Raw genomic sequence first — 14001 nt, forward strand, 5'->3', positions numbered from 1 at the left:
AAATAGCGCAAAAAAGTACAAAGTGCCAATGATAGTCAATGGTTATGGCAGAACAGTTCCTAGGGAAAATGTGATGTTCACCGCATTGGAGCACAGGTCAGATACACAAACCAGGTTTGCCATGGTCAAAGATTATTCCCTCTGACGTTGGTCCTTTAAGTCCCAAGCTAACACAGGAGTACACTAAAGCCCCCCATAACCTTAGGGTTGGCACTTAGAAACTCACTGGGTTTCAAGACAGTCAAGATCCAGTTGTCACTGATCAGCTGTAAAGCTGCAAAACTGCTGCTTGTAGTTTGTTGAATCCTGTAGCTGGAGATCTACCTTATGCACTTCGGACCCTTGGAGTCCACTTCTTTGTCCTGGGTAAGAAAGAGAGAACAGGTCCTCCTGTCATCCAGGTTCTTCTCAGTATGTAGACAGCAGGATCAGTAATCTTCTGATCTTCCTCAGGTCCATGGGTGTTCTGAAGAGTCTGCTTGGAGAAGCCACATTTCTGCCTAGCATGAGCTAGCGGGTGAAAATGACCCCAGGCCGTTCACTAATCAACCGGATAAAGGTTTTTAGAACTATCCTTTCCAACTCTAGACATGTTCAAGATGGCAGCAGTCTCCAGCCACACTTAATTTGGGTTCTGAGGGATGGAGTATGTGTGGAGTGTATCATGGTAGTGTCCCCCACATCTAACAGCAAAAGCAGTTTTAGGCTGTCAATGAACTCTAATGAAACCAAAAGACAGAAGTCTAGTAGTAGAAAGCAGGGTTCAAAATCTGCCAAGCAATGGATACACAAGAAGTGTTTTCTCATCTGGCGCTCGCCCTTTAAAGTACACTCCCAAGTTTGATATAGAAAACCCCAGCAACCCTGTCAAGCAGGTCTTAACACTCCAGACCGATTTGACACTGTGATATCAATAAGAAGCCCAATGTGATTGGAGCCGGCCTGGTTACTGGGAAAAGGAAGGGTGAAGGCCTATGTGCTAGCTACATCTGCTTGTGACAGGGTAGGCCTCTTTGAAGTTATTCAAGTTCCTGGGTGCAGCCCAAAACCATCTTGTCAAGGGCACAACAACACTTGCCCATACCCAAGGGCTTTTTCCTTAATAATTATATAAAAGTCAATTTCACCATAAAATTGTTTTTTGATTAACTAAAAAGAGTTTTTTTTTTTTTTGAGCTGGTTTGAAACCTAAATTAGCATTAATATATATGTGATAATGTAAGCCACTCTTATCTAATGGAGCAGCCAACCTTGCTTTAGTGAAAATTGCTTTTGCTGTAAGGACATGTGGAACTTTAAACATTTACATGTCGTACCTTAAATGCCATGAACCTTGCCTTATAGGCATTCAGGCCTACTTAGGAGTGAATTATTAATATATAAAAAGGATATTTTTAACTTGTCTAGAGAGTTTATTGTTGATGGCAGAATTTTCAGTTTTAAACTGCACTGCCATGCTACAATGGTAGGACTGGAGACAAAGTTGCTTGGTCATGGTACATTGGTGCTGCAGGCCTACTGGTAGTATTTAATTCACATGCCCAAGGCACACTCTGTACCATATGCTAGGGACATATAGATAAGATTAATATGTGAATCAGGTATATACACATTTCAACATGATAAGAGGGGGGCATAAGCACTTTACTACTTGTAGCAGGAGTTTTATGGTCAACAAAGACAGTTCAGGCAAACAGCTGGGAGTACTAGATGCAGAAGATAGTAATTTCCAAGACTTACTGTCCTTAATAACACACCTTCCGAATACAGAGAGTGTCATCGACTACAGGAGTGGACAAGGATTCAAATAAATAGGATTATCACTGCTAAAACCATCTGAGGAGGTGATCAACAGACACTTTGATGACTTTGGTGAAACACAACTCTCCCTCACATACACACATTACCATAGAGAGAATCTGAGGTCCTGCATCATAAAGATACAAACCACCCAACTGGTCAGAGGCAACTCTTCCCTCCCAGCTGGAGATGGTAAACATATAACTTCCTTTAGAGAAGGCTATGTCTCTATAAGAGGCTGTGTGTTGGATGTGAGGAAGGGCATGTCTCTGCCAATAGTTCTGTGGTTTCCTTCTTTCTGAGAGATCTAGTGGTGATCTTGTCTGCATCATCCACAAATTGTTGCGTAGGCATGTTGGGGAACCAGAATTGCAATAGCTACTCCACCTTCCTGCAATGCCAGCAGTAAAATGTGGGACACGAGGACCCATGGAATCTGTTTATGGGTGTCTCATGTCCAACTCAGTACTCGAATTGTGCACATGCTTCAACAGCTTGTCTGGGTAGTTAGTGCTATATAATTGCAAATTTAAATGCATGGTTGTGAAATTAACATCTTTTCTCCACAGGGACACCTCCCACCTTGTTTGGTGCATACCGTGGCTGCACCAGTGCAAAGAGCACAAAAGACTACCCTGAGATTCTTTCATTCAAAGTGCAAGACATTGTGACTCTGGAAATCAGCAAAGCTGCTTGAAGACATTTTGGCAAGAAGGCTCTGATGCAAGGACTCCTTTGCTCCTAATCCTGGCAAAACTCACTATACTTATCCACATTTAAATCAAGAAAAATCTTCTCTACAGAATGTTTATTAACAATATTTGACCTATAGAAACCAATTCTTTTATCTTTATCTTGTCTTGTCTGAATGTCCCACAATCATTGTTTCTCTGTTTATGCATCCCAAAAGATAAAATAAATGTATTCACTCTATGTTCGTTTGGGAATCTTCTTGTTATTTGCTGTATGTCTAATCTTGAAAGATTGGGCTAACTATATTAGTTATTTTGGCAGAGCCCTTGTGTGCGTAAAATCAACATTTCTGAAATGGTTGTAAGCCTTTCAGTAGGGACAATAATTTAGAAGATGGCCACGTTTCAAGGCCAAAATAAGGGTTCTAGAGGTATTCTTGAGGAAAAAAGGAATCTTTTTTAAAAGTCTCAATCTGCATTTGTTTGCTCACTAGCAGGTAAAGAGTTACAGCAATACATAGAGTGTCCAGAGTAGAGGAATGGCTCTCATTCCCCCACTCATAAGAAGAGTGAAAAATGAGAAAACAATGGAAGAGTAATTTTTGAGAAGATGTGAGTTGAGCTCACAGTTCATTACAATTAACCCTGGGTGGAGCTGGCATAGTGCGACTATGCGGAGTTCCACGGAGTGGGGAAAAAACTCAGTGGAACTCCACTCCGCTCCACGGAACTCCGCTCAGCTCCGCTCCCCACCTCCACCCCATAATAAAAAGTCTTGCAAGTCATATGTCTGACATAGGGGGTTGCAGGAGAGAGACGGAGACAAGGAGGACAGCCCGGAGATGCCACAGTAGAGGTGTGTGTGTTTTTTTCTTTAATAATCATTTTTAAAATAGTTTCTATTAGGGAGGTGGAGGCGGGGAGCCTATTTTTAGAAGGGAGAGGCTGGCAATTCCACTCCACTGTGAAGACGGAGTTTTGTCTAAACTCTTTGTTCGCAGCCGAGTGCAGAATAGGGCAAAACTCTGCACACTCCGCTGGTGGAGCAGAGTTCTCTGCTTGCCCTTAATTACAATTTGGGCCAGTTGGATTTTCTCTTATTTATATGTCAAATATAGTGACAGAAAATGTTTTTAAAAGATATAAACCTTTCTGGGATATGATGGCCACCCCATTTTCCCTGCCCAAACAGTTTTTCATGACCACCTCTACTATTTATCACATGTTCCTAATGTTCCCTTTTTAGGTTTCGCTGAGACCAGCGCATGCGCTGGCTCGGAGAGACATTTTGTATGTGAGTTTTCAAAGTGCTGCTGGCTGGCGTAGCGCTTGCGTTCACGCGACCGTGCACGCGCTTACCGCTAGCCTTCAGCAGCACTTTGAAAACTCGTGCGTCATCGCGATCACTTTCGCTTTCAGAGCGATCGCGATGAGGCACGCTTTCAATGCTTGTTCTTTTAGCCACACACATCCGGAAGCATTTTACTTGTGCATACCGTTTAAACATTGTTTCGACTCTTTGAATTATTTCAAACCGAGGCTTGGCACGCAAGAGAGGCGTCACTGAACGTACAGAAGCTGTTAGTGTGCCCTGTACGTGTTTCTCCCGCAGTTTTAGCACCAACCATAGAGTTCCCGGCGGTGGTTTTCTGCTCCTTGCGGATCTATGGCGGGTATCCAACCAGATTCATGGCAACCGCCCAACATGGTGTTAGAAACCAGGTGAGATTAGCATCACCCTGCTGCTTAACGCCATGAAATACCCATGAGTAGAGTGACCACCCTTTCTCCTGGACGCAAACATACCCGGCATTTGGCTTTATGTCATAGGGAATTCTGGAAGTCGTGTTCTTGTGTTTTCTAACTAGATAGTATAGATTTGCAAAAGGAAAGCCAGGACTGCTTTAGACACTCATTTGCTAACCACACCCAAGTGGGATGTTTTGGGACAGAAACAGCAGCAGTCGCGTTTGAGTTGTATTGTTATTACGTTTGTATAGGAAACATTTTACCAAGCGTTTGTAAGGATATATTATATTTGGCTTTTGTATAAGGCACACGGGCTGGGAACGAATACGTACATCCTGACCAATTCCTTCATTTGCTGTCGAAAGATTAATCTTTAAGCCAAGCCGGAATGTTCTAGCCTTGGAATGTTTATGCATGCCAGCCTTTGGTGGTCTACTCGAGTGAGCTGAGATCCAGTGCCCCCCAGGAGACACCACAGGGCCCTTGTCTATTTTACCACTGCCCCGTTTGAACTGGTACACTATTTAAGTCGTACCCATTTTTTTATCATGGAGTATTTTTGCAACAATACAATAAAGTTATGTCATGTATTTGAGCAAATGTGTATATATATAGTTATTCGGTTATCGTCATTCGTCTATGTTAATACTGTTCAGTCTTCGTGCATTTGTTTGCTATTTTAATCATACGACGTATGTATAATCTTGTGTTAACGCATATGAATGCCATGTAAAAGTCATGCCATGCTGCAGCACATTTAAATCTCACGGCGCAATTGTGTCATGTTTTGCCTTTTATCACGTAATACGTTTGTGTCATGATATTTTACGACGTATTTGGTGTTGGTATGTCGAGCTTTCAAGGCGGTATACTGCACACTTGTAAAATATGTGTGTCCTATTTTATGATTTGTGGTTATCATCACATGTTTTTTTTTGTATGGTATTGACCGTATTTCTAATTTCTAAGTCGTTTCCGGACACTTTTATAATATAATATGTTAATTATATTCTCTACGCCATACCACGGTCTCCTTTTAATGCATAGCTACGTGGGTCTTGCTTTGCCATGCCAAGCCATGCTGCGCCTGTTATTCCATATTTGCATTGTATAATATCTTTGTACCACCGTACATCATGCCGTGTATGTGTAGGGCACACCATGACATTCTATGCCACGGTGCACTACCATAGATTTGTATCCTTGTATAGCATGCTGCCTCAATGATATCAGTCATTCTACTTCATGGTACAAATTATATATTTTTGTAATTATGATTTTTAGAAGTATTGCAAAATCCTTCAGTGAACGTTTCTTAGATGTGATTTAAAGCATCGTTTCCTAACAAAAGAGAGAGGAGACGAGCCATTCAGCTCCTACATGGCTTACATTTTACTTTTTTAAATATAATTAGTTACTAACACGTTAGCGGAGAGGCCTGCACATATTACTTAGAAATACGGCACAGGCAGCAACAAAGATGGGGCAAGGATTATTTTTTTTTTAAATCAATCTGTTTTTGGTAAGTACAAAACGTTTTAAAATCTAATACTTTGCTGGGAACGTCCTGGCTTATTCTGTGCTGTCTCGCCTGACAGCTTCTACTGTCTGGCAACATCTAGATCAAAATAATACGTAAACAAGCATTGGCATAGCCAATAGGTCTCGCCTTTGGGACCTTATAAGTGTTTAGCCATGCAACAGTTGATGTTGTTGCACCAAGGATATTGTGCTGCATAACTAAATACCTATAAGGTCCCAAAGGCGAGACCTATTGGCTATGCCAATGCTTATTTTAAATTGCATTCTGGCCCATTAATTACACTTAATCCAGTCGTGCCGGAGAATACGGTCCTGGTGCGGAGATTCCGGCCTTACTGCGGACGTAAAGATAAGACACATAAATGATCTCTGTGAATACCAAAAGTTGTAAAGTACTTTTGTCTCTGGTTGTCGTTGTGAATTGGCCCCATAGTGTTAAGAGGTGTTAATTAAGGCCTGCACAAAGTTTGGACGGTGATTATTGGAAAAGCAGCCTTTTATCAAGCAATTAAAGCCACAGCTAAAATTTTTGTCCCATACAACATACAACTGACAAGAATATTCTCACACGAAGATGCCACGCCTGGACAGTGATCAATTACTACAAAAAGTTGCAGCTGCAGGAAAACCTCTCAGCTCATTTCTCACTGAACATAAAACAACAGTTCATGCAATTCCGCTTCGGCATGTGGGAAATCAAAGATCTCGCTCCCAATTGAAAATATCAGTTTCAAAATCAAGAATGTCGGCTGTGTAAATATAAAAAAGTCTTTAGTGTGTATTTTCTGTGTGTGCCCAAAGTTTGGATTAGAAAGGAAAAAAATGTTGAAAACAATTTTCACTGTATTGAAAATCCGCACCTGCATGCCAGCGGTAACATCTTGGCTGGGAGGAATCTCACTTCCACTTGTCTGCAGAGGGGTAAACATTTTAAAAGATAATTTAAAAGGAATAGCCCAAATAAAGGACTAATAACACAAAACGTATATATTTAAAGTTCAGTTGAATTACAAATCGACCGAGAGTTTAGCAATCCTAAACTAAATGATTAAGGATGGTACCCTATTGAAAAGAAAATTCTGGATTCAAAGACAATACTGAAATTAATCACGAACACTGATTTTGACGGGAAACATTAATCATATCCAATAAACAAACTTTGAAAGAAAAAAATTAGTCATTTTTTATCTTACTCTGCCCGTAAAGAAACATCTTTTGCCAATGTTCTGTCACATGAGAGATATGTGAAGTATATAATGAATTTTAATGAGATGACATTATGAATTTCCTTACAAGACCAGAGGCTACCATTACGCATTATTCTTTTAATGCAACTTCAAGCACAACCATTCTAAAGTTACATCATAAAGCAAAGCTCTAGTATGTACAAATGTAACGTTCACAACAGCAACACATAGATCTGCCTCTTTTAAATGCGGCTTCAACACAGATAAGTTGTTTTCTTCCTATGCTCTGTCATTGTTCTGTTGTTTTCCGTTTTATCCGCTACCTTACTTGTATTATTCCCATGTGACTGCTTTTTGCCTTTGTGTCTTTGCCTGTTGTCAATGTTTTCCATGATTTTGGTGGCCATTTTCTTACCTTTTTACCCACTTTCCAAATTGCCATGTTAATGTGTGACCTCACTCAGGCCCTATGTGCATTATGTTCCGTCCCGTGATCTGTGCCTCTCACGGGACAGCTTCAGCATTTCATTTGGCTGCCCTCCATACCATTATGTAACACTCAAGCGTTTCCCCACTCCTCTTCAGTCTGGGCCTCATGGTCTATTACCAGCAGAGGCCCTCCGATCTTTTACCCACTCCTACCTCCTACCTAAATGTCTTTCATGTTGTTAAGGTTTTAATTAATCAAACAATAAAAAATGTACTTACTTACTTACACTCCCTCAAAAACTGTCAGGATCACATGCTTGACATGCTTGGGCCATTAGGCTGTATGATTGATTTAATTGAGGAGAGCTATATTAATGGTTCGCAACCCAACACTGACCTCTTACAAGGATGGAGCCAGAGAACACTAATACTCCTAGGTAATGCTAATGCTTCACTAAATACTGAGAGAAGGAAAGTGATTTTGTCCAAAATTGATCCCAAGCTCTACAACATGGCAGAAAAGGAATTCTCATCAAACCCTATTTGCTTCCTCTTTGGGGAAGATGATGATTAAAGGTTTGGGAAAGTACGTGGCAACCTTTATGGCTATGGACAAAGCGCAAGCTAACATCCGCTGAGTCTTCAAACCAAGCATTTTTGGCAGGGCCGGCAGAAGAGGTCGTTCTGCCGGCCACCTCTTCCAGAGGCCTTTTTCAAGGCAAAGAGGTTTTGATCGTCCATTCCAGCCTAAGCCTTCATTATATCCTCCCGCTCAAGAGGCTTTAGGGTTAGAGGCACCAACCCCTCCAACACCTCAAGTAAGTACCTTTCCTCCTCATCCTTCCTCTTTAACACAGAGAGTAGGGGGGTCACCTAAAACATTTCCTACACATTTGGAAACAAATTACACACGATTCTTGAATTTTAAAATATGTCCAGGGTTTCAGAATAGATTTAATGGAAACATCCGTTCAAGTTTAAACTCCCCAAGTGTTAAACTTGATACTAGAGCAACAATCTCTTGTGGCAGAAGAGGTAAATTTGATGTTATTGAAGGGCACAATCGTATAAGTTCCTTGGGAATGCAAGAACTTCTTGAGCAATATTTTTCTAGTGGAAAAAAAGGACAAAGGGTGGTGACCAGTAATAAACCTAAGAGAATTGAACAAATATCTCACCTACAATCACTTTAAGATGGAGGGCATCCATCTCCACAGGGACATGCTCTTAGAAAAAGACTGGTTAGTGAAACTGGACTTAAAAGACGCCTACTTCACGATTCCAAGGACAGAGGAGTCTCAATCCTTCCTTCAATTTGCATGGAACAACCACCTTTATCAGTTCCAAGCTCTTCCCTTTGGCTAATCTTCGGCCCCTTGGTGCTTCACCAAAGTAATGAAGGCCATTACCACGGTTTTGAGAGAGAACGGTGTCCGCCTCATAATCTACTCAGACAACATACTTATCATGTCTCAAGACCATTATCAAATTCTGAAAGACTTGAACACTACTCTGGATTTAATAGAGAGTACAGGTTTTATTACAAACAGGGAGAAATCCATCATGACCGCCTCGAGGTCTCTAGAGTTCCAGAGCTTCACAGTAGATACTGCGAAGCCTATGCTCTTACTTCCCTCAAAGAAGATATCCAAGATTCGGAAAGAGATTCGTCATGTTCTGAAACTAGATCTTGTAACATTAAGGGAGCTAGCCAGACTTCTGGGCCACCTTTCATCATCTATCCATGCTATCTTCCGGGCCCTCTACATTATTGAGTCCTTCAAACACTGAAGGACAGGGCCCTTCATTCTGGCCTTTGGTATGGAGACAGATTTCACCTAGACACAGAAGCCAAGACATATACCTGGAGGCTTGCTGGTTGCCGTCTGTTGGGGACTCCGTACAGGTGTGGCCGATGTCAACAGAGGGGTGAGGGGGCATGGGTTCAGACTCTGCTTTGCTGCCCGTGGCAGGGGGAAGGGAGGAGCGGCGTTTTTGTTGTGGGCAAAGTGTGTCTCTTATTTGCTCGGTGCTTGGTTTAGGCTTTATTGCTGGGTTTGTGAAAAGTTGACGTAATGGCAGTTTTTTTGCCGAGGCAGCAAGTGGTGCTATGGTGTACTTTCTGGGGATGTTTACATGGCACCACCATATTACGGTTCTGAATCCCCTGCTATGTTGTGAATTGTTTAATTCTTCTATTGTGCATTAATTGAAAATCACACGCACATCTATTAATGCCATATTGCTGGTAACTACAATGTTAGTCATGTTAAATATTTCATGGCCAGAACTTTGCTTGCCCATACATATAGCTGCACTGTACAACTTCATATGCCCAGATACTTTGAGCTGCTCAGTTGTTAAGACTTTTTGGAAGCTGTTTGTTCTCCGTATGATTGCATTCCATTGGATCCTTCAGACCTTTCAAGGGTCTCATGGGGCGTGTATTCAGTGGCACAAAACCAGTGGCAGCAATAAAGCTTTCCCACACCCCTCTGCTTCACTCAAAACACCTTAATCTGGGGCCTAACTTCAGCGACACACAGTCTCCAAGCAGCACGCCCATGTATGTAGCTTTCTCACACCTCCTCCTTCTATCACAACCCCTGAACCTGGGGCCTGGCTACAGCAACACACAGCCTCCAGTCCGCCCCCCAAATAAGCACACTAGTTAAGTGCCCTTCAATTTCTGGTGCTTTGCCGCAGTTTGAAGGTTTGTTTAGAGTTTCTCGTTGCACAAATTAGTGTAATTTCTGCTATTTATATGTTTCCCCCGTCTTAAATGCTTGATTTTACTTGCAAGAAAGTGTCACTCATAGTCATTGAATGTCACTCATAATTACACTGAAATTATGAAAATGTCACACATAGGCAATCTAAAACCTTGGCAGCTATGTATTTTATTTCGGAGCAGCTGGGCCGGCCGACTCGAGGGCACTGGGTGAGGGAGAAGGCCCTGCTGCATCATGCAGTCAGGAGACAGCGGTTCGGTGAGAGGGCCGGTCCTCACCGCTGAAGAGTCACGCCAGCTCAGTAATCCTGGGGGCAGAAGAAGAACAACACAAACCGAAAGGATTGTGATTTTGGCTTCGAGGAACTATGCTTCGAGGGATATTGGGAGGAGTAATCAGGTAATAGGAAAGGGGTGCATTTTCCAGTAAGGGCACATCAGTGCCACAAACGGTGAAAGGCTGTTGCTGTATTTGTAGCAACAGTTGCAGAATGGTCATCTTCACCAGTAGTGAGGGCTGTGTCTGGTAGAACCAGTGGTATGTGACTGTGCTGCTGTGGCATCGGGGTTTCACGCACTTTCGCCCACATCGATGTCTGCTGTTGACATTGTGTCACTGTCTGTGTTGCACCTGAGCTTTACTTGACCACTATAGTGGTTCTGGTGATTACCCGTGCCAGACTGGGTTGCTTTTGATTGCAAGCAGACACCTACTGAGGTTCTCTGCAGATGGCGCATTGAGTATACAGCCTTATTTCCAGGTAGGGGTGAGCTGTACGCATCTTATGAACATGCACTTATCTGAAGGTGGGCAATATGTATCCAAAGGGGGTGCGTGTGCACACATCACTCCTTTGGAGGTGAGCAGCTGAGCTCTGCACACATCACCTCTATATACATGTTTTTTTCAGATTGACACCTTGTGTATAGAGAACGCTCTTTTGTTTATGGACACTGTGTGTCCGCAGCACCCTCTGTAAGGGGAGAGTGGGGCGCATCCTCTTGCTAACGAGCTCCTGGGGATCTTTTGTTATTCATAGGTGGGCACACATTGTAAAAATCGTATTTCCAGATGGGCACCTTCGACATTGCAGTCATCTGCATATAAGCATGCTGCGTACAAAGCCCTTATTCACAGGTGTCCCACCGTCTGTGCACAGCGCCTCTCTACAGCCAGGTCACCTCTACTACAGAAGGTGCATCCTATGTACACCGCAACTCCCCACAGAACAGAACCTGCACCGACAGGGCTTTAGAAAGATAGGGCACTGTACACAGTTCTTCACTGACTCGGAAAAACTTTCCAAGGTGAAGGAGGGCCAAATATGAAGGATGGGCTCTCGGGGTGCCAGGGATGGGTGAATAGAGAGTGAGAGGGGGTGAACACAACAAAGTGATGGCAGCTACAATTAGTGGATCAGCAGTGGGGCTTCCCACCCTTGGTGGCACCTACACAGATTGGAAGGAGGGTGGCAGCCGAGGAGAGGCAGACTGAGCATTGCCCAAGAGGAGGAGGTATGCCCATACCAGGGTGGGCACATGAAGGTCGCCCAGACTGGGATAGTACAGGAGGACAGAGATCCAGTCCGGGATTTGGAAGTGTGACAGGCAAGGTCTAGGCCATGCATGCATGCAGGATGGCAATCCATGCTGGTGTGAGTGCACGCAGGGTTAGTGCATAGTGATGGCACACCAGACGCTGCCGGCAGTGAGTTTCGAAATGTACAAATTTAAAAAGTGATGGGTAAAGAAAAATTGAATTTTGTAATGTATGGAACTCGTAAAAAGCTATATGAGGTAGGGTAGTTTGGCTAGAGACTAATGAGGATCTGTTTGTGCTACATATGTAGGGATACCTGCACATTTGCAGGCCCGGGGGTCTTTTTAGTTTGCAATGAACGTTTTACATGCCTGTTTTAATTAAAACATCAGTTTATAAAGTTAACAATGGTACCCAGAAGTTATGAGTAGCTCTCCAATAAAATATACTTACTTCATCGAATGTCTGTTGTGGGAGAAACGGTGCACAAGAGACCGCTATATATTCATTGTCGGGTATGAGTGTTTCACATTGGCTTTGAATTTTCTTTGCATTGTGATGTTTGTCATTATTCGTGCCAAAATGCAAAAAAGAAAAAAAAAAAACAGACCAAGGCGAGACACAGTGAATAAGTAGAAAACACTTTACCCCCCTCACACCCATTACAAGGCACTAGGGTAGTGTCCTTTCATTTCTGATGCTTTGCAGATGTTTTAAGATCTTCTTAGAGCTTCCCTTTTCTCGAATGGATGCAATTTCTGATATTTATATGTTCCTTGTCTGTATTGTTTGATTTTGCTCGGGAGAAAGTGTCACTCATAGTTGTTGAAATGTCACTTATAATTAATCTATAATTATGAAAATGTCACACATAGCAATCTGAAACCTTGGCAGCTATGCAGCAGTGATGGAGACTCCCAGGACTGGCACTGTGCTGATACCCCCGTCGGGTCACAGCAGTGACCCAGTGGTGGTGAGTGCAAAGATGCTGCACCAGTGATCCTCTGCACCTGCGCAGGGTCATGCATCGGCCAGCCCTGTCCGGCCTTGCAAGCGTGTTGAAGCCTGCTCTAGTAGTTCAATGAGATTTGTAACTTCTAGGCGCTCACATGCAGCCCCCTGTGGCAAAGTCACTTGAAAATGAAATTGGTGTGAAGTCATCGACTCTTACAAAACAAGGCATTCGTGTCAAATCTGCCCTAGATCTCGACTGTCACCCACGTTGGACATGCAAAGCAAAGTCATCATGCCAAACTGTAAGGTAGTCCGCTCAGCCCGCCCAGGTATAGAATCCTTTGTTGTACTTTCCTGGGGAACAGAAACTCTCCAGAATCGAAGTGGGGGGGCTGCGCAGACTGTGTCCTACGCTTCATACTAACAGTTCAAGTTCTTTGCAGTGTGAGTGGGAATAAAAGTATAACCTAATATTATATAGTAGGCCCAGGGCATAACACAGGCCCTCGCGTTGCGGGGGAGTGGGGCGCGCTCCAGGGAACCCCTCACTCAGCGGAGCCAGGCCTCTTCATGCGCGGCGCGGAGATGTCTCCGCGGTATTCAGGGTGGGGGCTACAGATTAGCATGAAGGTGAGAATTGGGTCTGTAGTCAAATACACGTTAGTGTGAAGGTGAGGATTCGATTATGATCAGGGTCAGTTTACATATTAGAGTCAGAGATAGAATTAGGGTCAAGGTTCAGGCAGGGTTGGAAAAGCAGAAAAAGAAAATCTGTACCAAATGATTCAAACTACTGCTCAAATCGGCACACAAGGACGTTTGCGAACTATTTGCATCAAACTTTTGATTTGAACGAGATGCTGTTCAAACTAATTGCTTCTACTAGTAACAGAATCAGAAATGCACCAGAAGCTTTCGATCTTTTTGTTGATGCAACTCAAATGATCTAACATCGTATATAAACTATCAAGAGGTGCTTCGCAAATAACACGTATACACACAGGCAGTAAGCGCAATGTAAACACCAACAAAACAGATGCACAATAGAGAAGCACGTCTGCAATAACCGAAAAGGCTTTTTTTTTTGGTTTTATATAGTGCAAACTCGACCCAAAGTTATCAGAGCGCTTTACATGAGCACCGGAAAACACAAAGAACATCTCTGCAAACACTGTATATACGAAAAGCTGCCCCTAAATAGATACTAAATACCCTGTCCGCCAGTAACGTGCATGCCAAAATGTAGACCTTTGTTTATAGCGCTATAGGTAGCGTCGAATGGATATTTTCCTTTAGCAGTATATCTGTTCGAATGCGAAGGTCTATTCCTTCACACGCTTATGGTACATACAGAGGCCAGCTATCCCTAAACACCAC

At 43.0% G+C, this 14001-nt stretch overlaps 1 protein-coding gene across 1 annotated transcript in view; it reads left to right on the plus strand.

The window, feature by feature from the left end:
• Positions 1–2497, plus strand: part of LOC146808858 (uncharacterized) — a 50372-nt gene extending 47875 nt beyond the window's left edge. Inside the window, exon 5 of the mRNA XM_085614792.1 lies at positions 2370–2497. Within this exon, the coding sequence (XP_085470918.1) occupies positions 2370–2497 (128 nt within the window). The remainder of the gene's footprint in view (positions 1–2369) is intronic.
• The last annotated feature ends 11504 nt before the right edge of the window (positions 2498–14001 follow it).

This window comes from Triturus cristatus, chromosome 7 (genome assembly GCF_964204655.1).
Source record: "Triturus cristatus chromosome 7, aTriCri1.1, whole genome shotgun sequence".
NCBI lineage: Eukaryota > Metazoa > Chordata > Amphibia > Caudata > Salamandridae > Triturus > Triturus cristatus.